Source organism: Ochotona curzoniae, unplaced genomic scaffold (genome assembly GCF_017591425.1).
Source record: "Ochotona curzoniae isolate NIBS_2020 unplaced genomic scaffold, NIBS_Ocur_1.0 contig_3190, whole genome shotgun sequence".
In the NCBI taxonomy this organism is placed as follows: Eukaryota; Metazoa; Chordata; class Mammalia; order Lagomorpha; family Ochotonidae; genus Ochotona; species Ochotona curzoniae.
The window spans coordinates 4,051,980-4,078,248 of NW_024465751.1; the positions used below are offsets into that span (position 1 = coordinate 4,051,980).

The 26,269-nt window shown below is 40.9% G+C and overlaps 1 protein-coding gene across 18 annotated transcripts in view; it reads left to right on the forward strand.

Moving 5' to 3' along the window:
- Window positions 1–26,269, forward strand: part of ASAP1 (ArfGAP with SH3 domain, ankyrin repeat and PH domain 1) — a 248,221-nt gene that overhangs the window by 95,954 nt on the left and 125,998 nt on the right. For 16 of the 18 annotated variants that reach the window (XR_005883756.1, XR_005883757.1, XM_040979278.1 and 13 more), the window contains one exon: window positions 17,046–17,118. Coding sequence is in view for 15 of the 18 variants with exons in the window: in XM_040979278.1 (XP_040835212.1) it covers window positions 17,046–17,118 (73 nt within the window). In the remaining 3 variants the exon portion in view is untranslated. Of the gene's footprint in view, window positions 1–17,045; window positions 17,119–20,440; window positions 20,494–26,269 lie in introns of those variants that run through there. The other 2 variants (XM_040979292.1, XM_040979293.1) reach the window with 2 other exon arrangements.

The window sequence follows — 26,269 nt, forward strand, 5'->3', positions numbered from 1 at the left end:
TCTGATTGAGCCAGACTTGCCCCGGACCCCAGGAATCTTCCTGAGAGAAGGGGTATCCAATTTTTTTCTTGCCAAAATTTAATATATTCCAACTATAAATTATCTCAAAATTTCCTAAAAATAATCACTTGAGAAGTTTTTTTTTATTTTAAAATAATCCTGAGTATAGCTGATGGCTAAGAGGTCATGAATAGCCTTCAAACTTTTTTCTTGCAGAAAATACCCAGAAACATAAAATTGTCTTGCCTTAGATTTTTTTCTTCCAAATTTTTCTTTAAATGACGGAAACTGGCAGAGATCCCCATCCGCTGGTTCACTCTCCAAATGCGCACAGCAGCTGACTCTCACAAGCTGTAGCAGGTGCTAGAACTCAGTCCACCTGGTTCCCAAGGGTGACATTTGTAGGAAGCACACATCCGGAGGAGAGCTGGAACTTGCTATGAGAAGCTCCCATCAGAAGAGGCATCTTAGCAATTTCACCAAGCAGCCAGTGTTGCTTATCTTGCCTTTTAAAGGTGCGGTTCATTGGACTAAGACCTATCTGAACTTTCGTAATTCTTTCTCAGGGAAGATGTCACAGAAATGCAACTATCCCCCTCTTCCTGTCCATTACTGTAAACTTAAAAAAACATATGGAAACAGTTCCTCTAGACTGTTGCTGAAGAACTATGCTATTGTAATAATATGGGGGGAAATGTGCAGTGGGTTTAAATTGGTAGGGTGGAAGCGGAAGTCCCTGAGCCTATATAACTGTATCATGAAAAGTGAAAGTAATAATCATAAAAAATATGCAAGTGTGTGTGACAGTGTTCCATATAGCTAATTAGGAAAATCAGTTGTGATAAGGTCATGGTGGTGGGTAAAACTAAATAGTAAAGAAGAGATTTTCTAACTGATGCTACTATGGCTTGGTATTTTTGTACAGTCTTAACGAACGAATATGCACATTTGCTGACTCCGAGTCCGGTGATGGGTCTGTTCTGTTTGGCCTGTCTGCTCTTTGGATCTGAGCTGTGCATGGAACGGCAAGCTTGAGGCAGCGGCAGAGGCCTTCTGTCCAGAGCAGTCTCAGTGTGGTCTTACAAAAGAGGCTTGACAAGGATGTAAAGGGAATTTCCAGCATTTTAGCATCCACTTTGAGGTTTTCTTTCTACTGTAGTAGCTCAAGAGAAATTACTTCAGTTACTAGCTGAAATGAAAGGGGACAAATGTAAAAAGAGTAGAAAATAGGAGGCTGTTTGAAGTTTGTTGTGCACAAATAAGGACTTTGCATGAAATTTCAAGAAAGGTTCTCTGTGATTTAGTAATCCCCAGGCACAAGCGACAAAGGCCCAGCCCATTGCAGTGAGCGAGTCATCACTTCATTTCTCTGAACTGCAGGCAGATTGTTACTGTTTTAAATCACCCCGGGTCATGAATTTGTGAACCAGGCTATAGGGGGAGATTCATCTCTTCAGAGCATTAATTTCTTACCCCTTACTTTGAAATTTTTTAATGCCATAAATGAAAGGACACATACCCTTCCTGAATTTATTTTTGGAGTTGATGAGATAGGGGGCTTGAGGGGAGTCTGTTTACCGCTTACCTCAAAATTAAGAGAAAGTAAGAGAAATATGGGAGTTGAAGCAAGGACATTTCTTGGTAATTTGGAGGAAGAAATCAAGTCTGTCAGCATTCACATATATTATGTATCTGCTATAAGAGTGCAAAACATTGCTTTTAGCATATGAAACTGTGGGAGTTTGCGGGGGAATCCCAGCCTAAACAAAAATGTACCACATAATTCAAAATTCAAAATAAAAATATTTTAAAAAGAAAAAGAAACAGTAGATGGAAGATCTTTCTATAAATCTTCCTTCCCTATAAAAATATATTTTTTAAATAAAAAAAAGAATATGAAATGGTGAGAGTCCTGTGGTAACCCGGCCTGAGAATTCCTGAGCGCTGCTTACCAACTGTGACGCGAGCAGTTGGTGTGTTCCCGGTGCTCTCGGTCACTATATAAAGCAGGAGGACGGAGATCCTGAAGCCCCAGGTAGTAGGAGACACAGCTGGACATGGGGCGGAACTTGGTCCACACCAGGTGAGCCCTGGTGCCTGTTTCCACAGCACTCACACTGGAAAGCAGTGGATGATAAAATCCAGTTCCTGCACTTGTCCATGGGACTTGTGCGAGGTGGTAAAGGAGGCGAGTACGGGTCGAGGTAGTCTGTGACAGCTTCACAGCCAGTACATCTGTATAACTGTGTCTGAAAGAGGCCAGTGGAGCGTGGCCGGCCATATTACCAAGTATGCCGGGATGAAGGATGTGAAAAGGGTGGGCATTTGGAAAACGGTGCTGAATCACAGCCTTTCGTGGAGGAGGTAGACTCCTCAGGCAGCTCAGATCTTACCTTAACCTCTGCCTTCACGGAGCTGCAGCCCAAAGAGCGTATGCCTGGAGAGCCTGTAGCAACTGAAGGAACTGACACAGTGTCTGTTGTCTAGGCTGCCTGGATTCTTATTACAGGGAGAAGATGACTTCAGAGTTCAGATTAGCCAGTATATTTTACAGGAAAGGCTCAACTTAGGATTCCAGAATTTTTATTTTAATTCTTCGAAGTCTTTAATTGTTCATAAGATAACTCAAGAAATTATAAAAGATAATTTTCAGTCCCTAGAAAATACTTGACGAAGGTTTGGTTTGGGCCATGGGCACCCACTTGCATTCTCTGCTCTAGGTTTACATGAGGTGCCTTCTGTGGGGAACTGATTGGGGAGTTGGTAGGCACTTATGTAAAGGACGGGGTGGAAAGGAGAGGTGTTTGAGAACAAATAGTTGGCAAACATACTGCGTTAAAGACTTCAAATGAGAGTTAGTTCAGGGACATTTTCGCAAACTTGCTGATTATAGTTTTTTAATATCATTGCATTATTTGGGCTAGGTAGACCAGAATCGGAAAAATATAACCCAAAGGAAATAATTCTAAATATGTGAATGTCCTTAAACTTTGCACTTTATCATGTGCACTAGACAAAAGCCCGTGAGAAGGTGTTCTCGCCGTGAAGCCCTGTTCCTTATGCAAAGTCTTCCAAAGCAGTGCGTTGTTAAAACTGATGCCAAACCACGTGTGGTTTATTTTGGGTGACTGTGACTGGTTTAAAACCATTTGTCGTAGTTGGCCCTGTCTGTGGGTAGTGGGTGACTGTTTTCAGTCTTGATACGGGGTGAATGAAGGCTCTCTGAGATCCATCACTTTTAACATTACATGAAGCTCCACTTCAGCAGCTCAGTTGCTCTTAAAAAGGGAGATCTTTCCTTTGAGCACGTATATTATGGCTTCCATGCTGGGCCTGCTCAGCCTCTCGGAAGTATCCGCTGAATGTGTTACTGGTTTCATAGTGTGGACATCCAGAAAACAACTCACTTACGTATGAGAAATGGGGCTGCCCTAGGGTACCCTCAAGTCCTTCCTTTCCATTTCTGTAGTGTTGGGAATAGAAGCCATGTCTTGAACCATTAATGACTCTTCCGTTTTCTTCCCAGCACTATATTTTTGGGAAATAATTTGAAAGGACTCCCCCACTACAAATAGACACACACAAAGCTTATAATTTAATTCCATAGAATATGATTGAATAAAAACTTTTGAATTTATTTATGAAGAATGAATTTTCCTTATTCTTCCTACCTCCAAGCTATATTTTTTTTTCTTCAAGATTTTCTGTAATTTGTGATGTGTTTTATTCACAGAATACATTTTTTTTCTCGGAAAATTTGTGCTCAGCTATCACACTACAATGCCCGTGCTTAGAAACACTGCATCTCACTGTGATTGAGGCGTGACGCCTCGGAGTCCCCGAGGCGAGGAGTCCTCTCTCTCCCTCGGTGCTGCAGTGCTGTGCCACCTCACAAGTTATCTAGCAGATGTATCCATAGAATGGAGGTACAGATGTTTTCCCACAAGCTTTGTAGTTGCATCCTCAATATATCAAAAGTCTGAGTTACTTTCCAGGAATTTCAAAGAGTTTTTGTGTCAAAATAAACTTTTCAGTTCTATTTTTCACTAACTTTGTGAAGTATCCCCGTAGGTGATGGGAACAAAAGAAATAAATGCACTACATCTCAGAAAACACAAAATCTTTTGAGGAAAACATCTCTGAAGTATGGATGCGCTGCTTCTCTAAAGAAATGAAGTTTAATTAAAATTAGTTTGATTTGTAGAAAACCTCCCCAAATCTTGTGAACAGAGTTTTTCTTCTAGGAAACCAAACACAATGGAATGTAGTATTCTTTGTTCTTCAGGACAAATCCTGGTATTATATCCCTGTCTTGCTTAAGGAATCTGACTCAGGGTGTGCCAGAAGCCATGACCGTACTCGTGCTAGTAGGACTTGTGAATTGCAACAAGTTTTGGAAAGTACATGGAAAAGGTTGGTTAGTGTGTGTGTGTAAGACAGGCCTTGTTTCACATTAACCTTTGGATCCTTTTAAGATGTCTGTACTTTTCTTTTTTTAGCATTTATTTTTGTTGGAAAGTCAGATATACAGAGAGGAGAGACAGAGGGAAAGATCTTCTGTCCTCTGGTTCACTCCCCAAATGGCTGCAACTGTTGGAGCTGAGACGATCCAAAGCCAGGAGCCTCTTCCGGATCTCCCACACGGGTACTGGGTGTCAAGGCTTTGGGCCGCCTTCCTCTGCTTTCCCAGGCCACAAGATGGGAAGTAGGGTAGCCACAACACAAACCCGCACCCATGTGGGATCCCAGTGTGTGCAAGAGAGGACTTTAGTTGTTAGGCCTACCATGCTGGGCCCAAGATGTCTGTACTTTATACTATCCATTACTCTTTATGGTACTCATGCAATTTGCAAGATCTCTGTGACATTTGTGGTATGTGACCATATTTTAGAAGTCCAAAACTTATTTGTCAGTGTCAGGACTTAGGTGGATCAGGAATTATTAATATATTAAAAAATACCATTAGAGATTATTGCTACTGTATAATCATGTTAAAGCACATACATATATGACTTAAAATTGTCCTAGTATAAGAAACTTCTGATTGTTTTACACTCATGTTGCAAGTTAGATTTTATAACAATAATGAAAGTGAAAAACTCCCCCACAAGGTTAATTTTCATCAGCAGGAGTGCCTAGGTAGGAAACGAGCGATGGGTCAGAATGACGAAGCTGCGGAGCTGCTGATGTGCTGTGGCTCTCTACGCCCGTGCAGGAAAAGCTGTAAGATGACTTGCAGCCTAGTCCGTGCAAAAGCCTGTATTCACAGGCTACATGTAAAACACAGAGACTATGCAGGAATAAAGGCAGAAAAGCAACAAAAATGGCTTGCAAATCATGGATTTGTGGGTGGAGTTTATGATTTTTGTTACTTTTTTGTTACCTTTTTTAAAGAAAAGGTTTTTAACATTTTTTGTTTGCTTTGCTTTGTTTTTGGTTTTTCTTTTTTCCCGCCAGTAAAACAGATGCCCTGAGGTGGCTTGTGATCAGGAAGGTATGCCAAGGAATGCCTGTTTCTGTTTGCTCTTAACACAGTAATGCATTTATTTATTTTTATTATTAATTATTTTTCTTTTTGATTTTTATGTAGTTGATTAGGGCGATTAGGGTCAAGGTGATAAATTTAAGGTTGTGGGACATCCATAAAGTGAATACAATTTTAAACTTTTACTTTCGGGGTTGAATTTCAATGTAACATACATTACCATGACATAGCTAGCCGAGCCTCTGTCTCTCATGCCAGCATCTCATATGGACACCAGTTTAGGTTCTGGCCGCTCCATTTCCAGTCCAGCTCCTTGCAAAGGAGCCTGGGAAACCAGCAAAGGATGGCTCAAGTCCTTGGGCCACTGGGTCCTGACTCCTGGCTCCTGGCATCAGAATGGCCCAACTCCAGATGTTGCTGCCATTTGGAAAGTGAACCAGCAAATGGAAGATCTGTCTCCTCTCTCTGTAACTCTACCCTTTCAAATAAAGATAAATTTAATACACACACACACGCACAATACGTATATCATGGGAGCTTAGAAAACATACAGCATCTCCTGAGAACCCTAATCTCCTCAGAAAGGGAAGATGGCAATGATAATATTTGGACAGGTGGAAAACCAGAAATGAAAATGAGTAAGTTACAGTAAGAATGAAGACACTGTTTTGTCTTCAAATGATGTTAACGCCATTAGGTCACTCTTCTGAGCTAAGTTCAAAGATAATAGATTTGTTGCTACTACTTAACTGTTGCTCTGCATGGCGGTGTCCTTCCACACACTGGACAGTGCAGGCTTCTCGGTGTATGGACATCAGCTTGGCTGCATTCTGTGTGCATCTTACTCTGCCTTTCACATAACACTGCAAGCGTAGGTAGCAGTCAGCGTTTGAGCCATCATAGTGTGTGTTTTTGAGCCATTGGGTCACGACTCAGTCATACAAGTTTAGTAGGACATGCTAGGATCTGACAGCTCAGTGGTTTTCAGTCTTGTCGCCAGCAAAAATTCCTGTTCTTGTGAGTTGGAATAAGACAAGTTCTCATGATCCTAAAAGGACATGACTTGTGGAACTCCTTTGTGGTTTAGGTTCTTACTCTCTGGAGGAACTCTCTCTGTGTTATAACGTGGAAGTGGTGTTTTCATGACTATTTTTGGTCTTTAAATACCTTGTTGTACCTATAATTATTATTTTCCCAAGAATGGAGCTGAAATTGCTTCAAGATGAAAGCCATGGTGCTTGTGGGTGGGTATGCTGCTCCGAACTTTAGAACTACAGCAGAAATTAGAGGCTCACAAGGTAATTGCTGTGATTACAGTTTTCTTTTTGGCCCCAGACAGGAGTTCTTGAAACACAATATTCTACTAATTTTTTAAATGTACAATTTGCAAGGCGACACGGAAATTACTCAGAGTATATACTGTGTCTCCCTTATTTTCTATGTAAGTCAGCATAGTGTTGGGTCCTTTCAAAGTACTGAGGAAAAAGCTGGCATTGCATTTATTGCAAGACAATGTTAAAAGGCATACAGCAACTTTTCAGTACTAAATCTACCTGTGTTATTGAATAAGGGGATTAAAAGAAAAAATTGCCTTATCACAACATAGCAATTGTTTTTATACTCTCTCTACTTCTGTAAACTTTACAGTTCTAGATGATTTGCAGTATAATACTTGTAAATTCATGCTGTAAATGACATTTTGTAATATTTGCAGAGGAAACAATGAAAACATGATGGTGTTTTATTCTAATTATTCCCTGTTATTTCTAGTAAACATATAGTTAACTATGCTGTTTGTATCTTTTTACTGCATTATTACACTGTTATTAGGGTCAGATTGTTGCTAAAGACATTTTGTGACACATAAAAATACTTAATTTTGTGATGCTTCAGCAAATGCATGCGATGCAACTCTGTTCATTTCTGTGTTGCAAATTTTATACGTAAAGCACCACTCTGGGAAACACTACCAACAGTGCTCGGAGGGCGTTTGAGCAGAGCTGTGTTTTTTCATTATTGTTGAGAGAGTAGCAATAGCAGTTCTGCTAGGTGTTATTAGAAATGAGATTAATGTGCCAAATGTTAACAGTTTTGTGACTTGACGCAGCTTGTCTTCTATATAGATTGTGGCCACTTATCTGAAGTTACTTCACTCATTCTTTTCTTCCTTTTTCCTACATCCTTATAAAGACTTTTTAAAACAGCATTTCATTATTGTTTTACTTGGAATTTTTCAGTGTTCAGTGTGATTGAGAATACTTGCATGTGATTGCTTTTTTTGGTGTCTTACATTAATTTCTTTTGTTCCTCTGGTCATGGGCAGCTCCTTAACCACAATGTAACAGTGGTGCATCCTAATTATACTAGAGATGTCTGCCTTTGGCGAGAATTTCTATTGTAATTTCCCACCTTCTCAATTAAATCTAATTTTGTTTTTTGTGCTCTGTGAGGATTGATAGAATTGTTTATCTTTTCCTGCATAGTGTGTTGTTGACATTGCAGTCAGCAGTTCTTAGCTGATGTGTGTAGTAGTTACATGTTTTGAGATCAAGGTTGTTAGATATTTTATTTATTCTATTGTGTTTTGTTTAAAAGACAGATTTACAGAAAGGAAGATCTTCCAACCACTGGTTTTCTCCCCAAATTTCCACAACAGCTGGACCTGAACCAATCCGAAGGCAGGAGCCAGGAGCTTCCTCTTGATCTCCCACAGAGATTTAGGGTCCCAAAGCTTTGGTCCATCACCCACTTCTTTCCCAGGCCATAAGCAGGGAGCTGGATGAGAAGTAGTGTAGCTGGGACATGAACTGGGACCTCTGTGGTATCCCAGTGCTTGCAAGGGGGAAATTAGCCAATTGAGCCATCACGCCAGGCCCAGGATTTTGATTTTTTTTTTGTTTCTATTTTTAATTCAATTTGCTGTGTCAGTGTCTCCAAAAGCATGGCTTTGAAGGTGTGTAAAATTTTTTTTAAATTTCCAATTTTAATCAACTTAATTAGGAATTGCTGGATTGTAAAGTTATGTATGCTTTTTAAGCAACCTCATCTCTGCCTGATGTGCATTGAGTTTCTCCAGGAGAGGCAGAGTTGGCAGCTAGTATTTTCTGTTATGAATCCTTGCTCTACCCCCATATTTTCTAAAACTCGTCCGAGAGTTTTCTGTCGATCACAGTATTGAGAACCACTTTAACTAGTTTGGTTTTGTTTTTTTTTGTTTTTTTTTTTTTACCCTCATCAGTTCTTTTTGAAAGCCAGGCATTCATTTTTAGCTATCATAGTTCATGTAAATGCATTGCTGGTGTTTCTTGAGCTCCTCTGCCTAATTAGTCTCAAAAACCAGATAGTTGGTGAGTAGTTAGTAAAGAAAAAGGGATCTAAACCCCTGATGGAAGTGGAAAAGTCACCAGTGTCTTACACACTGTGTTCCCATTGATGACATTTCTGTCCTCAGAAGGTAAGCTGATGAGCCTGTTAGTGTGTGGCATATAAGATAGGATAAAATATGTTGGGTTTCTATTATTAAAGAAGTAATCAGGAAAAGGAACACAGGCGTGAGGGCAATTCTTACAGAGTTCAAAGCCTGGTTTTATCATTTCACTTGGTTTTTGCTTGTTTGTTTTGACTTTGGTTTTGTCTCTTGATAGTTGCTTTCGGACACATTAGGATTTGTCTGACAAGGTGAAACTTTCAGAAAATTTCTTGAAGGACAGCAGATGCAGTAGGGTCACAGAAGTGGCTGGAACTGGGACCTGACCAAAGCTGCAATTTCTCCTTTTAATCATGCCCTTTTGTTTTACTTTAAAAAAAAATTTTTTTTTATTCAAGAAGCAGAGAAAAAGAGGAAGACAGTACACAAAGAAAGAACCGTAATGCACTGGTTTGCTGCCTCTAACGCCTGCAGTGGCCCAAGCACAGCTCAAGCCAGCATTTTCACACAAAGTACAAGAACCTAAAATATTTGAGCTGTCACTGACTGCTCTAGGGTCTGCATTAGCACAAGGCTGGACTCCAAAGCTGAGCTGGAACCTGAGCCTCTGGAGACCAAGACTGTGGTGACTGTGGTGTGACCTGTGGACTCCTGGGACGAGGCCGAGTCCCCACCGTGCATAGAAGGCTTAAGAGTCTCTGTGAAAGGTGGATCTGTGTTGATAACTGCTGTTTTACTCTTTCCAAAATTTCTTTTATTTGAAACCATGCTAAGAGGGTTCAAGCAGAATAATAATATCTCTACAAGTTGAAAATATTTGATTTTTAGCAAAACAAAACAAGAAGGTTGTATGAAATTCCTTCTGTGTACCATGAGCTCTAGATCCATTCTTCAGTGCAGTCCCCTCCAGCTGGAGAAAGGAAAGAGGCACAGATTCGGTGTCTTAGGAGATTAATCATTTTAATATGTAAGTGCAAGGAAAAAGTCATTGTAACCTGGTAAACGCTCTCACACTACCAGGGAATACAGAGATTATTTCATAATGGTAAAAGAAAAATGATAAAAAGCTTGATCATAGAAATGAGAGAGAGAGAGAGAATTGTAGCTGCTGGGATTCACTTTTGCATAGTCCCAGGGACCAATAAGGAGTCTGGTATGCTTGAGCAAAACATTAACCAAGAGTGCCAGGAAAGTGGAGAGAAGGTCAGGGCGACACAGAATGGGAAGACTAAAAGGTAGAGACTACAGAACTACTTTTGGAGTGAAAGGTGATTTTGAGGTAAAAGAAGGTCTTAATAAAAACATGGTCAGGGTTTCTGGTTCAGTATTTTAGAAGAAACAGACAGACAGTGATATCATACTTAAAATCTAGATATTCTAAAATTTATATTTTAGGAATTCTGATTAGAAGATGTGTGGGTGGAGAATCTAAATGGGGAGCCAGTAGGAGGCTGTTGATAGCGCCTTGCTGGGACATCACTAAGTCTTACAGGTAGGCAAGAGCCGTTGGAATGGGCTTAAGAAATGCCACAGTTTGCATTTGCTGGCCTGTTAGGTACAGGGCAGTAAGTAAGAGAAACAAGACTAGGGTTTCTTGCGGAGCACCTTGATGCTCAAAGAACTAAGTGGATATGGGGAAGGGGTGGTGAGATCTGGAGGAAGCCTTAAGCTTTGGGGTGCGGTTGCAGAGGAAGTGGATTGAGCCACAGCAGAAATACTAAAGAGAAGTTCCGTTTGTGACATAGCCAGTTTAATGCCCTTCCCTTTTTCAGTCTTGCTCCTTTAACTTCCATTCCCACCATAGCTATCTGTCATTTTTCTCAAGATCAAAGCTAGCCACCTTACTCTTCAAAGTCCAGGTGCCTCCATCTTTGACCAATGTTGCCTTCACAATGAAATCCAAACTTTTCAACATGGCCTTTTCTTCCCTGCGTTGTTCATACCCTCTGTTTCCGTGTTCTCCAGGTTCTTGGTGGTTTTCAGTTCCCCTCCACCCCCGCCCTTGAAGAGGGGAACTTTCTTCCCTTCCCGCTGTATGTGCATCTCTAGTGTGGACCTTGGCATCCGGAGGGCCAGGTGTTTGTGGATGGAGGGGAATGATAAGTGCGAGTGTCTGTCCTGCCCCTCATGTTCCTCCGCACAGACCAGACTGTTGAGTGACCAGAAACATACTACAAATACCAAGTAGGGAATCTGTCCTTTCTTAGTAGGACAGTGGTTTGTAGGAAAAGGGAATTAAAGTGTTAAGTTCATTATGGTGCAGAACATTCCTGAAATTCAGAAATAGTTTTTCATCATATGTATTTTGCATGAGCTTTTTCAGACTCCTCATAAGCTCTCATCTTTAGAAGTCTTTTTAATAATTATTCTCAGATTACAAAGGAGGTAGGAGGGAGGTCTTTTATCTACTGGTTCACTTCCCAAATGGCCTATCTTTAACATTCCCAAGGAAAGTGCTCCTGACTTCTTTACAGAGACTTTGGGCGTGGGAGGAAAATGTTTTTACGCTGTTGGTGCAATGATATGATTAATGAATCTCTGGCTGATTTTTTGTTTTTAGAGTTTTCTGTTGTCTTCCTTTGACTACATTAGGTTGGAAAGTCTGGAACTCCTGATTTTGCATCCTGGCTCTGACTCTTACTAGCTACCTGATCTAGGGTCCTTCTCGGTTTCAATTTCTTTACTTGAAAAACTTGGGTTCTAGAAGCTCTTCATAAGTTACTATGAGGAGTAAGTAATATATCCAACACATTGTCATTTTCATCATCACCATCACAACCATCAATGTGTGAGAGAAGGAAGACAAGAATAAGCTAAGAATCCTGTCTACTGCCATACTACCCTGAACGCGCCCGATCTCTTCTGATCTTGGAAGCTAAGCAGGGTCGGGCCTGGTTAGTACTTGGATGGGAGAATAAGCTAAGAATCCAGGGTACTTCAGGGAAAGGAAAAAAAGAAGCAAGTGTCTGTCATGTGCTTGGTGTTTGTTGCATGCAGAAGGCATTCACAGCACCATTAGCGTTAGACGGTGAGGAATTTGATATAGCCACAGAACCCATTAGTGGCAGCCCGGCAGTGACATCATGGTTCTTGGCCTTCAAACTTGTGCTCACAGCCGTATCACACTTCTTATGTTGGGCCTGGCTCCAGTGCTGGATTCTGCTTTCGAGATGCAGAGACGAGACCCATTACCCAGTGGTAGCTGATGGCTGGAACACTGATGCTCACTTAGAACAGCAGTTACTCCTGGTGGTGACTTTGTATCAAATGTTGAGGGACCAGGCAGAATTCTAGTGAAGAGGCGCAGGGAATGAGCTTTTGCATCAGAGGTGGAGCAGGTTCTCTTCATGGCATGCATGGAGTGACTGGTTGTGATTGGTAACAGGACTGACCTGAAAGGTCTAGAAAGGCATTGGTGGAGAAATTAGAAAGTGAGCATTTCCCCATATGTCATACGTGCCAAAAAAAATTTTTTTTTAAGATGGTGCTTTAGGTACCTTAGGGAAGGTGGCACTTCCCTCAAGTGGTTGGAAGAAACACCACTGCAAGTGGCCCATTACATCTTTGCCTCAGATCTGAGTTACGAAGGAGCTTTTCAAGTGGGCCCTAAGCCTCAAGAAATCCTTGCTGTTTGCAGATCACATTCTGCCAGCGTGTCATTCAGCTACAGGAATGGTGGAGGACGTTGAGTGTTTCCAATTGAAGTCTGAATTCACAAGAGTCTGAATCTTAAGGAGCTTTCTTAAAGTCTCAAACAGTCCAGATAGACAGTGTGAAATCTGTATTTGTAGATGATGAATTAACTTTCCATTTTTTGCTGTTTTATGCAAATCAGCTCTTATTTTGGGGTGATGATTTCCCCCTTGTATTGCAGATTCAATCAGCTCTTATTAATCTTGAAACTAACAAGTGATAGCATCTTTCCCCCCTTCTTTTCATGTACACTATTGTTGCCATGTCCCTCTTCCTTCTGTTGGCAGGTATTCTGGGCTGTCACTTCCTGACCTAGCCCTCCTGCGACTGCTGGTGTGCTCAGATTGTCGCACAGGGTGAAGCGTCTCATGCTTCACTACTCAGACTACTTTAGAAGGGGGCTGGGCTTCCAGCTCTGGCTTCTGCTCTGCCTCTCTGCCTTGACTTGTCTTTCATGCTGCTTCCCAAACCCCTTCTTCCTCTGTGACTGTAGGAGTTGAGGATAGGAATGATCCTGGGAGCTCCTGGCGCAGTGCAGATACTTTCCCATTTTTTTTTTGAGCTGTCTAATTTCAGATGTACACTTAGAAATGAAGTTATATATGTTATCAGACTTAACAGTTTAAGAGAGTTGCTTTTGGCTCATAGGTCTGCCATTTCCCTTTAGTCTGTTTGGACTTCATGCATGTGACATTTCTGAGGATGTGACTACAGTCTCTTGTCTGGCAGTGGAGAGAGGTGGTGCAAGGTGGCACATTTAGATGTGTTATTTCTAGAAGGAGCTTAGGCAGATGATTTAGCCCTTTCTAGATCACAGAGCTGTTTAAAGTGAATTTTGTTTGACTTCTTTTTACCAGTGGCCACATACTGGCCCTTAAAAAAAAGAAGTGTCACCCGTTGTTCCCTGTGACTGCAGCTGACACATGGGAATGCTGTTGTTAACATCCTTTAAAAATGACCTTTACCACCCTCCCAGTTCCTCGATGGGTTGGTAAAGCAGTCAGTAAACTCAGAAGTACATAGATGATCTCATGAAGTGCTGTGACTGAAACCTTCCTCCTCACTTGGTTCGTGCAGATTCATGATCCTCGAGCGTGTAAGCATTAAAGCCTGCTTGCTAACTTCTTTTTGAAGTAGATCTGTCCTTAGGTGCTCATTAGTTTCAGCCTAAACTGTTAGCTTATTTTCTTTTAGAAACGGCCCTTTAAAAAATAATTAACTTAGGTGTGGCTTCTATAATGTATAGGTGGCGTAGTTAAACAATTTTGGATTGTTTTATCTCTTACTTGGTCTGTGACGCTTGGCAAACTGTTTTACTTCTCTAAAGCCTAAACTTTTTCATCAGATAAAAAGGCTATAATATGTATGTAAAAACATGCCTGTTGGATTATTTTTAAATGTCCTTGTCATGAAAACAGTCTCTCAAAGGGTAAACCCGATTGCATTCGCTCTGTTAGATGATTGTACTCTTAGCATTATGTTAAGGTCCTTTACTCTCTGAGCAATTCAGATGCTTTTATGATTTAGCTCAAGTGTATCTTTTAAAGCTGATAGGTGCCTCCCCACCCCCACCCCCATATAATGACACTGCATTTTTACTTTCCACTCATCCCAGATAGGGTTGGAATGCAGAATCAGGTAGTGGTTAGATCTGAACTCTGTTGTTAAAGATCTGCTTTAAATCCCAGCTCTGTGCCCTTGGGGAGGCTAACCTTTGTAAGACTCTGCTCCCTCACTTATAAAATGTGTAGTTTTAGTATGTATTTCATAGGATTTTTATGAGAAAGAGATGACTAAATCGCATTCATGAGTGTGGTGCATATAAACCTGTGGACAAGCTTTCTGGATCATGCTAAGCATTTAGTAAATATTAGTTATTTTTTTTCTCTCAACTACAACTCGTAAATCTTTGCATAAATTGAGTTTTTTTAATCTCACCTGAAGCTGCTGTAAAATATTTTCTTAAGCAGGATGTCCATTGTTACTGATTGTGAGATGACTAGAGGTACTAAACAGATGAAAATTTTCTCTACAAGTTAGACAAAATCATTTTAACAGTACCTTCTACTAATGGTGAGTGGTCCTGATTAGTTATTGAGTATGATACAGTCTTGAGTGAGCAGTAGCTGTGACAAGAAGTAGTACAAATTGAATGTAAGTGAATAGACGTAGTAGAGATAGACTTGCAGTGCAAAAATCCTGGCTTTCGTCACAGTAATAAAAGCTTGGTTTTGAGATTAGCAGACATTAGTGTAAAATGTGGCTAGTACTTTCTGGCTCTGTGAGCTTGGACAAGTTGTTTAATCTTGGGCTTATTCCCTTTCTGCAAATATTTGTTAAAGCTCATTAGGTTATCTGAAAAACAGAAATGATACTTCTCAAGGTTTTTATAAAGATGCAACGTAAGTGAGCTGATGGAAAGCAGATGTATATATAGTTTTTAATATGTCTCATATAGCAGGTATTGTGCCTAGTACATAAAAAGTGCTGAAGAAATTTTAGTTAAGCGTTTGTGATCGCAAGTAACAGACTATCAATGTAAGCTGACTTGGGAAAAAATGGATTTATTGCCTCAAGTACTCTGGGTACAGAAAGCTTAGCAGTGCTAAATGGCTTGGGACAGTTGGAAACAGGCACTCCTCTCTTGTCCTGGTGCACTGTCTGTTAATGTCATTCTGGCTGACCAGATGCCTCGATGCAAGCATGGCTAGAACTCCCGGTGGTCCCAGAATGATATAGAAAGAGGCTGAGCACTTAAGGTCTGTGCCTACAAGTCCAGAAATCCTCAGATGGAATCTCTGAGCCCAACATGGGTCAGATGTTCACCTGACCATCCTAGAGAAGAGGACCTGAAGGGAAACAGCAGTCCACTATGTTACAATGGCAAGAAAGAACATTTCCACATGGACAATGATAACCTTTGCATTTATTCTTTTCCACTTCGTGTATGACATTCAGGGAAGTTGTTAGTTAACCTCTGCAGGCTTTAGTTTTCTTGTCTAAGGTTCTGAAATTTAGTTCATGTTCTGGTGTGAGTATGTATGTAATAGGTTGTAAGATTTGATTTATTTAATTTGAAAGAGGCCAGAAGGGATCTCCCTTCCGGTTTATTCTTCAGATGCCTTCCTAAGTAGAACAGCCAGGAAGTCAGTCTGAGTCTCCCGTCTGGGTAGCAGGAACTAAGCACTTGAGCACTCACCAGCTGTCTCCAGGGACTGGGTCATTGGGAAGCTGGAATTGATTGTACAGCTGGGGCTGAAACCCAGGTACTGTAATGGGTGATGTAGCTATCCCAGCAACATCTTAACTACTGTATCCAAACATCTCTTCTATTGCAGTGTTCATTGTTTTTTGCTGTTACCCCTTATGCATTCCATGTCTTGAGTCAGCATCCAGAAAGTCCCAGTCTGTGAACCACAGAGTTCTTGGAAGCCCAGGGAGGCTTGAAGTTATTTTAACAGTTACTTCCATGTGCCATTTGCATAGTAGTACTTCAGGAAGTTCATGGGGGGGTGGGGGAGGGGAATGGAATTAAGAGATACTTGTTTGGGCACACACACACAAAATACTTTGAATTCCATTCATACTTTAATAATAATAGGTTTTTTTTTCATGATTTTTTTCAAGACCTTTTATATACTATCCCTCTCCTTTTAAAGCTTTGGAAATCTAGCACATTCATAAAATAATATTCTGAGTGAATAGCTTATTGAATTTTAAGAGAAAATTCTAACAAACATATCTGTATGTCTGTCTCCTCAATTAACTACACCAATAGTTTTCTAGATTAGCGTAAGTAGATTGATGTAGCTGTTAAATGCATATTAATGATATCATTTAAAAGCATTATTGGCATGCCAATAGCATTTTCTATACCATGTTCATTAGTAAACAGATTTCTTAAAATAAATTACCACATGTCATGGTTAATTTTTCTTTAGCAGTAAAAGAAATCCTCAAATTTAAAGGTGCTGGGAAAAGCTCTTAAAAGGTCATTTCTAACTTATTCCACCCCTTCAAGTGTTCCTTTCTGTTCAAAATTGTCACGAGGTGAAAAGATGCATTCTGTCCCCTGGCTGCTGTGCCAATCATGTCTTAGGCTTACTTTCCTTTTTCGCTTACTGGGTTGTAAATTCACAACAAAGTGAACAAGTCTTGGGATTTGTAGATGTCCTGTATCTCTCCTGTTCTAGCTGAGCTTAGCATGGTAACTGACTGATTCCTGTGTTCTCCGTATCACGCAGTGCTGAGCTTTGTGGAATGACTCCATTATTTTATTCTGAAACATAATGGGTGAAATGTCTCTGAAATTGTTGGTTTTTAGTAAATGTGTCCGTTTGTCATTGCCTTGGTGCTCAGCAAAACAACTATGGCTGTTTCTCTTATTTGCTGTCTTGACCAAATTTGCCAACATCCTTTTTCCCCGTTCTTTTCTTTCAGGCTTTAGACCAAGATAGGACAGCTCTGCAAAAGGTGAAGAAGTCTGTGAAGGCAATATATAATTCTGGTCAAGGTAAGCACCTAGCAGGTCAGATCACGGGCGTTCTCAACAAAGTCTGCACTTCACTTTGTTACTTACGGGATGTTACATTGATAGAAGATTTGATGCAAATGTAAAAGTAAGTGGTTCAAAGATGTTGAGGCATTTTTGCCTTTTTAATCGCTCCTCTCGGCACAACCAGTTAGTGTTTCCACAGTAAGGTGAAAACATTAGTTGTCTGGATTTTTTTTCCACGTTTCGTAGTTGGGCGTCTGCAGCTTGGCCTCGGTTAAGCAGAGGATGCACTTTTCCTTCTTCACTGCACCTGTATGCACTTGCAACTCAGTGTTGGCCGTGAGTGTGCAGTGAGATGGATGCAGAACAAGGTTAAGTTCAGGTCTTTGTGTTGGACAGCGGGGGCTTTCCTGCGAGCTGGTTGTTTCACTTTCTTGCTGTTACTGCAGAGTTGTTGAAGAGGCTCAATGTCTCTTTAAGGAGGCTGACCATCAGTGGAACTCAGTGAATGCCTGTTCCTCTTAATTTTATTGTTGCACAAATATAGAGCCAAATGGAACATGAGCAAGGCGGAACTCAGCCCTCAAATACTCCACACCCCCCACTCCTCAAGAACCACTAGCTTAACCATACTGAAAAACAGTCTCTTGTTTTCTCTAGTGCTGTCCACCCCTTGAGACCTCCCTAATGCTGATTTTTGACACATCTTGCCTTCTGGGGTTTTGATACTACTCCCTAATTTCTTTATATCCAATTAAGGTCTAACATTAGTTAAGGTAGATAAATAATTGTCTTCTGGTCATGTGGTAACCAAATGTAGCTTTGAGTCTTGGCCTCAATTACATACCTAATTATCACACCTATCCTTTGTTTGATTTTAATGAGTGCCTACAATGTGCTAGGTCCTTTGTAGATGTCAGCTCTTTGAAAGACACGTAGAGTTAAAGATGTGTGCACGGGGAGATCCCGTAAGGAGGGTTCTGGAGGTGCTGAAGTTCCTGTTTCTTGATTTTGATGCTGGTTACTGGGTAAATGCACTTTTCAGTAATTTATCCAATGCTACAAAACATGAATGCCCTTTCCATAGTTCTGTGTGTTAGGACTAGAAAAGATATGTAAATACGAGGGGTGTCACAAAATATGTAAATAGGAGGGCCACTGGAGCATTTATTGTGATTTGGAAGAACAAAACAAATGGAAATTGGTAAACAATTGTAACTGGTTAAGAGGGGAACCTAGTGTGAATTCCAGTTTTGTCATGATGTTAAAGTCAGGCAGGTTACTTAGCTTCCATAAAACTTAAATTCATCATCGTAAAGTAAGAAAGCATTGTAAATATGTACAAAGTGAGCTCTTACAAGATTGTAGGCCACGTGATAGACGAGGGCCCAGGGCAGGTGGGGGCGGAGAAGCGGCCTGATGGGTAGCCTGAGAGCCTTCTCTAATTTAGTCCACTACTTCACAGATAACACTGGAGCAGTCTTATTTTATAAAGGGCTTAATGAGCCCTTATCTCCTCAGGAACAAGTGTCAGATAGCTGTAATGGGAGCTCAGGCTTGAGGCTCTTGGCTTTGAGCCACAGAAAGGAAACTTGCTTCACCAGGGAGAGATGCTACATACTGACCTTGCTGAGGATTCCGTGTGACTCATCCAAATGTTCTTGCTCAACATGCATTCTGCCCCTTATGCATAATGAGCAGGGACACACAGCGGCACTTACCTGAGGGCATGCTTGTGCCCAGGATGTAGCACAAGGGGGAGATGGTCCCTGCCTAGGTGAAAGGAGGAACATTCAAGAAGAGTGTGCCAAGTGTGCATACCATCTGCACCCCTGTGACTTCTAAGTGGGAGCCACAGCCATCCGTGCATGGAACGTGCTGTGGATGGGTTAGCAGCTCTGCCGTGTGCTTTCCTTCTAGGTCTGTAACCACTCCTAGTAACATTGATTTTGTAAATTTTAGGTAAAGTTCAATAAAATTTTTAATTTATTTTCTCAGCGTCTTGCTACATTTTGAGGGCTTACGTTGCCACTGTATTGGACTGTGCAACTGAAGAAGCTCTCTAACACTGCAGGAAGTCCTCTTGGGTAGCACTACTACAAAATGTGGGTCCACTGTCCATCTGTTTTGTTAGACCAGCAGTGCTCATTCCACACTGGTCACTAGTCACCCAAAGAACTCGAGAGACAAAAATGGACATCCCTCAGGCCCACATCCCTAGTGCTGTTCCAGGGTTAAGATCCAGATATTAAGATGGAACAAAATAAATTATTCTGGTGTTTGTGTCTTGCAGTTAGGTTTAATGACTTAATGGCATAGAACTGATCCATGCATTCCTGGAATTTGGCTTTTTCATCTTAGCATTTTCTGTATTTGTCAGAATAGTTTGCTAGACCATCAGGTTATTGAATACCCATTGTACACACCCGGGTGTTGGCTGTTGAGAGCAAATCAAGCAGTCGCCGCCTTGGTGAATTTTACAGTCAAGAGATGTTAATCAGATCTTGAAACTGGAAAGTATTTAGGATTAGCAGTTAGAAAGTGCTGTGGAGAGTGCCCAGGAGTATGTGCAGATGGTATTTCATTTGAATGTTAAGTGTGTGCCAGACTAGGGTCAGACAAGCCTTTGTGATCAGTTCCATTCAGCTTGTTTTACAGATGATGAAATTAAAGCTTAGCCAGCTACGCTAGCTGTCCCAGAGCCACACCTAGTTAGTGATGGAGAGAGAGTGCGGCTGACCTGACTGTGCTCTATCAGCTTCTCTGAGCTGTCTTACACCTGACACATGGTACAAACTCAGCTGCCCCCGCAGCCATGTGCTGTTTGGTTGGGTCCCTCGCTGGAGGTCTTCTGAGGGTGGTTGCTAAATATTCACCAGTGATCAGTATCTATGCATGAACACATCCGTGGCGTGGCTGTGGTGGTTCCTGGACGCAGGAGTAAGGACACCGTGTCACATGCGAGTGTGGGATCGGTTTAGATCTTCCTGGCTCTGGCAGACTGCTAGGACCTGACGGGATTCCTGATGAGTACAGTGCCAGCTTGTGTGGGCAGCACCATGGCATTTCATTCCTGAGTATTCTTGAATAATGCTTGATGAGTACAACAGTGGGATGGTATGATTCTGTGATAAATGGTGATCCAGGCTCTTCCTGTCCAAGGGCTTTTGGCTTCATCTGGGAAAAGACCAAAGAAGAAAACACACAGGATTCTAAACCCTGCTGTCTTTTTCCCCTGATGTGTTTTCACAGTTTTCTTGTTTTTCTCACAGTGCTTATGTATCAAAAAATTGTTCAAATGCGCTTTATTTTCTAAAGACTTTTTTTTATTATTGGAAAGATAGGAGGAGACAGAGAGGAAGATCTTCCGTCCGATGATTAACTTCACTCCCCACGCGGCCACGTTGGCCGGAACTGTGCCAGTCCAAAGCCAGGAGCCCAGAGCCTCTTCCAGATCTCCACGTGGGTACAGGGTCCCAAGGCTTTAGTTGTCCTCGACTGCTTTCCCAGGCCACAAGCAGAGAACTGAATGGGAAGCAGGACTGCCGGGATAAGAACCGGTGCCCATATGGGATGTCGTATGGGTGCAAGGCGAGGACTTCAGCCACTAGGCTACCGCACCGGGCGTGGAAATGTGCTTTAAATGTTTAGAAAGTATTTCTGATTAGGGGTAACTAATGGTCCACCTTCCCAAAGTGATTCAAATGATGTGAAGGTTCTTAGAATGTATTATTTTTACACATAAGCTTCTTCAGGTATTGACTAGCAAACTGTAATAATAAAGGAATTTTTATGTGTTCGTTTTGGTGGTAGGGGAAGATACTCAAGCAAGCTCTTCAGTTTTAAAATTGTTTGGGTGTCTGTCTCACTTCTGTCTGCAGTACTAGCAGAATTTTCCCCCTCTCATTTTTGCTGATACATGTTTAAAATAGCTGGTAGTTTGTTGAACACTGTGAAGGTTTAAAAACATGTTGCAATTCTTTGGCATTTTTCCCCCAAATGTGGAGCCTAATTCGTATCCCCCTTAACTATGCATCACACGTAGCATTTCCCCACTGGTAAACAGAATCTAACAGAAGCAATGCTGTGTGGCTACCAAGCCTGCTTCATAAAAGAGGGAACTTCTGCCTGCTCCGTTTTGCTAGTTTATTAAAAGGCTGGAGTTTCAGAAAGGGAGCTAGACACCTTCCATCCATAGTTCACTCCCCAAGTGGTTTCCAAGATCATTGCTGGGCCAGACCAAAGCCAGGGACCAGGAACTCCTGTCCAGGTGTTCCACATGAATGGCAGAAGCCCAAATATTCAGGCCTCCTTCTGCTGCTTTTCCAGGTGTAACTGTGGCAAATTGGATCAGAGGTTGAGCAGTTATGACTGGAATTGGTGCCCTTATGGGATGCCATCATCACAGGAGGCAGCCTAACCTACTGTGCCACAACTCTGGCCCCACTCCTTTCTCTTACCTAACCATTTGATGGGGAGTAAGCCCTCGGATGCTGCAGTCCTGGTGAGAGACCTGGGTCAGTGCAGTAAGAGAGGGGCTGGCATGGATGGGATTCCTGCCCTTGCAGGAGCACACGTGTGAGCACACCTAAAGGCAGACGGGGCTGTTGAGAATGAAGTGCTTACTCTGTTTCTAGGTGCTGTACACAACTGTGTGTGCTCTATAAAGTGACGGAGTGGTGTGCTTGTTGGAAGCAGGGTTAAACTGAAGTTGTTCTACCAGATGAATTAAGTTGAAGAGATTAATCCTTTTAATGTCTTCATTCCCTGAAGACTTAAACACATGCCTGTCTATAAACACACATACATAATCTCTTTTCCTTAGGAGAAAAGACCCAGGATATTTCTATCACTAGGTCGTTTTTTGTATTAACCTCCGTATGTCCACACACAAACATCTATATGTATATTTTTATATCCATATATAAAAATTCACTGAACTCAAAATGTGTATCTTAATATACTGTGGTACAGTTGCTTCTTAAAATTTCTGCCAAGTTGTGTTAGGAGTATACATTAGGTTATAAGTAACATTTGGTACCCCCTAGAAATTGATAATATTTTCTGGAGTTTGAGGCTCTTAAATTCTCTAATTTTACTGGCAAAATAAAAGTGATGCTTGCATGTCAGTTGATTACAAAGATTATGATATGGAAGTATTATATATCTAGAATATAACTAGGTTATTATTAACACTTATATAGTTTTTCTATTGTGGAGAAGAGATCCTTTAGTTTTCTCATTCTTTCTGTTTTTTCCTCAATTCTCTTTGAGTTAGACTTATGTAGTAAATAGATTTACTAGAGAATATTTGTGTTTTTAAGTGAAATTAATATGTGATATTCTCTCTAGATTTTCGATTTGTTAAATTACTTTGTTCTATTTTAAGAAATAGTTCATAGTCACAGTCCAGTTCACTAAATTTATCATTGAATAGGAAGCAAGAAATTTCATTGCAACAATTTTTGGGGTTAGCATTTTCTTGAACTTGAAAGAATACTGTGAAGTTCTGACTGCAGTTGAAATCTGAGTTGTATCTTACCCTTGTGTTATAATGCTAATTTTAATTTTAATCCTGTGATTTCCAGTATGGTAAGAAATTTTCTCAACAAACATAGATAAATACATGCATCTTTTAAAAGGTTCATTTCTTTTTTTTTGAAAAGTCACAATCGATTCTCTCTCTCTGTCACACACACACACACACACACACACGAGAGAGAGAGAGAGAGAGAGAGAGAGAGACCAACAGGTCAGGAGTTGCCTCCATGTCCCCCATGTGGATGCAGAGACCATCCCAAGACTTTGGGACATCCTCTGCTGCCTTCCTAAGTCATTAACAGGAAGCTGGATCAGAACAGGGCAGCCAAGATGCCCACCGCTACCCAAGCAGGATGCTGGCACCACACATAGAAGATTAGCTTGCGGGGCCCGGTGCGGTGGCGCAAGTGGTTAAGGTCCTCACTTTGCATGCCCGGATCCCATATGGGCGCCAGTTTTATCCTGGCAGTCCCGCTTCCCTTCCAGCTCCCTGCCTGTGGCCCAGGAAAGCAGTCGAGGATGGCCCAAAGCTTTGGGACCCTGCACCCGCGTGGGAGACCCGGAAGAGGCTCCTGGCTTCGGATTGGCATAGCATCAGCCGTTGTGCTCACTTGGGGAGTGAATCATCGGACGGAAGATCTTCCTCTCTGTCTCTCCTCTCTGTATATCCGCCTTTCCAATAAAAACATAATAAAAGTAAATCTTTTAAAAAAATAAAGTAAAATAAAAATAAAAAGATTAGCTTGCTAATCTACTACAGCAGTCTCATAAATTCAGATCTTTATAAGAATATGTGAGAGAATAAAATGTCAAAAGGCCTTCAAAAAACAGCTGATCAATTATTAGGAAATTTGCCTTATTAATGTTTTCCAAGTTTGTGGGTATTTAAAAACTCGTTTGAATGCAGGTGTTTGGTTCTGTGATTAAGCCATTACTTGAGTTGCCTACATCCCATTTCAGAATGACTGTTATAGAGTCCTAGTTGCACTATTGATTCTAGGCAATTGTTAATGTGCACTTTGAAAGAGCAAGTGATGACTCAACTAATTCGGTCCCTGTTACCTGCATGAGCAACTCGGGATCAAGTTCTGGGCTCCCTACTGCCTGGTCCAGCCTGGCTATTGCAGATATTTGGGCATTGAAAGAGCAGATGGAAGATCTCTGTCTCTCTGCCTTACAAATGAAATAGATAAATAAATAGGCATTCTTTTTTTTTTTTAACTGAAGTTTGTTGTTAGTAAAGAACATAAAAGTTCTTAATAGAAGACTTTAGGTACAAACACAAGGAATTTGAGCAAAGTCTATAAAAATTATTTTTGAACCTTCAAGACATTTTGCATTTTTTTCTAGGTCTGTGAATCCTTAAAAGACAAAAACCCATTGACATAAGTTTGTTCTGAATACCCAAAGAAGTATTCTTTTTCCAGCAGGGAGGAGTCTACTTATCCAGGAAAGCATCACTTCTCAAATTGTGTGGGAATAAAACCAGAGGGATTCAAAACATGCTGTTAGAAGATCATTCTTAACCACTTTACTGACAAGCCAACTCTGAATTTCTTCTATAGCAGAAAGAAAGTTTTCAAGATGGTATGAGTTTTCATCACTGCTTTGGCAAATAATTTTACCACTTACTTGTCATGGTGAAGTCTGAACACAGACTGTCCTGCTACACACTTAGAAGTTCTAGAACTGTTCTGAATGAGCCAGATGTTCTCTACACAGTGTGTGACTTGGGAGTAGGTTTAATTCCAGATTTGAAACTTGCTTAGAAACGGGGAACAAAAAATGATATAAATAGTGGTGTCCATCATAAGTGAGAGTGCAACTCAAATACTTCGTGGGAATTTTTGTAGAATTCTGAAATAAATTAATAGTGTTTATGAGGACAAAAAAAAAGTAAAAGAATCCTTTTTTCTAGGACAATCTTCAAACTACAGGTTTTTTAAGATAATTCTGAGTTTTGAATTGTAGCAATTGATTCAAATATTCTGTTACTTGAAATTAGACACTACTGCTTCCTGAGTACTCACACATGCGTATCATTTTCTGTTTTGAATATAAATTTGATACTCATTTTTATTTAAAATGACTTAATCTTATGATGTAAACTCAGAGTATGCATCATTAAAATCAACTCATTTTTTAAAACTGAGCATTTATTCATAATCAGTAGTTTGATTTTTTTTCTCAGTCTCAGATGAACCACAGAATATATCTGCTTAGGTTGAATACAGATGTGTTTCAGAGTGATTGGCTGGCATGTTGCACCCATATAGGAATGCCTGATCTATTGCTCTCCTTCAGCTTCTGACACCATCTTTCTGCTAATTCAGACCCTCACAGGCAGTAGTTTTATACCTGAAGTAGTTGGATTCCTGTCACCTATGTGGGAATTTCTGGCTCTTGACTCTGGGACCCAGGCTGTTGCAAGCATTTGAGGAGTGAGCCAGCATGACATCCCTATCTGTTTATATTATGGATCATAAATACATGTGTCTTTGTGCTCATATAAGTAAGCAAATAAAATTAAAAGCAGGAGCTTTCATGAATATCTGTGTCGTTGGTCCTGTTTTCATAAAAGAGTAAATTATAGTTAGCATGCTATAAATCTCTTCTGTTAACATAAAGGTTTTGATCAAGAATATCTGTAGTTAACTTTGAGTACTACCTCCACTTTGTACAATCCCCCTATGACAGTTATAGTGAAGTTTCTATGACCTGTGTTTTGCTTGCTGTCATTCATTCCAAATTGCATTTTGACCATATTCTTAGAAGGTTTACATACCATCAAACTGATTGTGCCTTCCTTTGTAAAGGTGTGGCACTTAAACCAAGGCAAGGAGTCTGAAAAAGAATGCTAGGTCTTCAGCATAATCTGGTTGTCCCCCAGGTCTTGCTAAACTCCTTTCACACGGGCCCTGCCAGGGGCATGGAGCATTGCAGGTGCAGCGAATTCATCACAGCATTTCATGTAACACATCCCCTGGAGGTAGCTCTACTCTGTGCTAACATGTAGGAAACACTCCATACACCTGAAACGAATTTTGAAGTGTGTGTATCTAGGACTGGAGAGACTACAACATTGAGTTATTAATCCATGATTTTTCTGTTCAAGTGTAGAAATCAATTAAGTTATTACTGATTCTGAAGTGTTTTCTGTTGATGACAATGCTGTAAGAAAACGTACTTGACAGGGTGTGGCAGTGCATAGGTAACTGGTTCCCTGTATTTACAGACAACAGAGAATATTCACAGATCTCCATTTCTGAGCAGTTGTTTTTCTTTGTGGAGAGTTGTGTATGGGTTGGAGAACAAGTGACTTCCATTGGAGCACCATTTTTCTCGGCATGTTCTGACTCTCCCCTCACTTCATTGTAAAAGTACATGTGTTGTCTGTGTTTGCTGTGGAAAGTTCAGGTGTGCTAATGAGCCAGATCTGTTTTTAAACTTGCTTTCATTGTGTGTATTCCGAATCATCCATCTCTGAATCTCTTCCCCCTTCCTTTCTTTTTTTCTCTTTTTTCTCACTAACTCCCTCCTCTGCAGTGCCAAGCTCAGAGTGGGCATGGGGTAATGCCTGTATTATAGTCGTGTTTGGGGCTGCTGTAACCTGGCCCTGCCTGTGAGG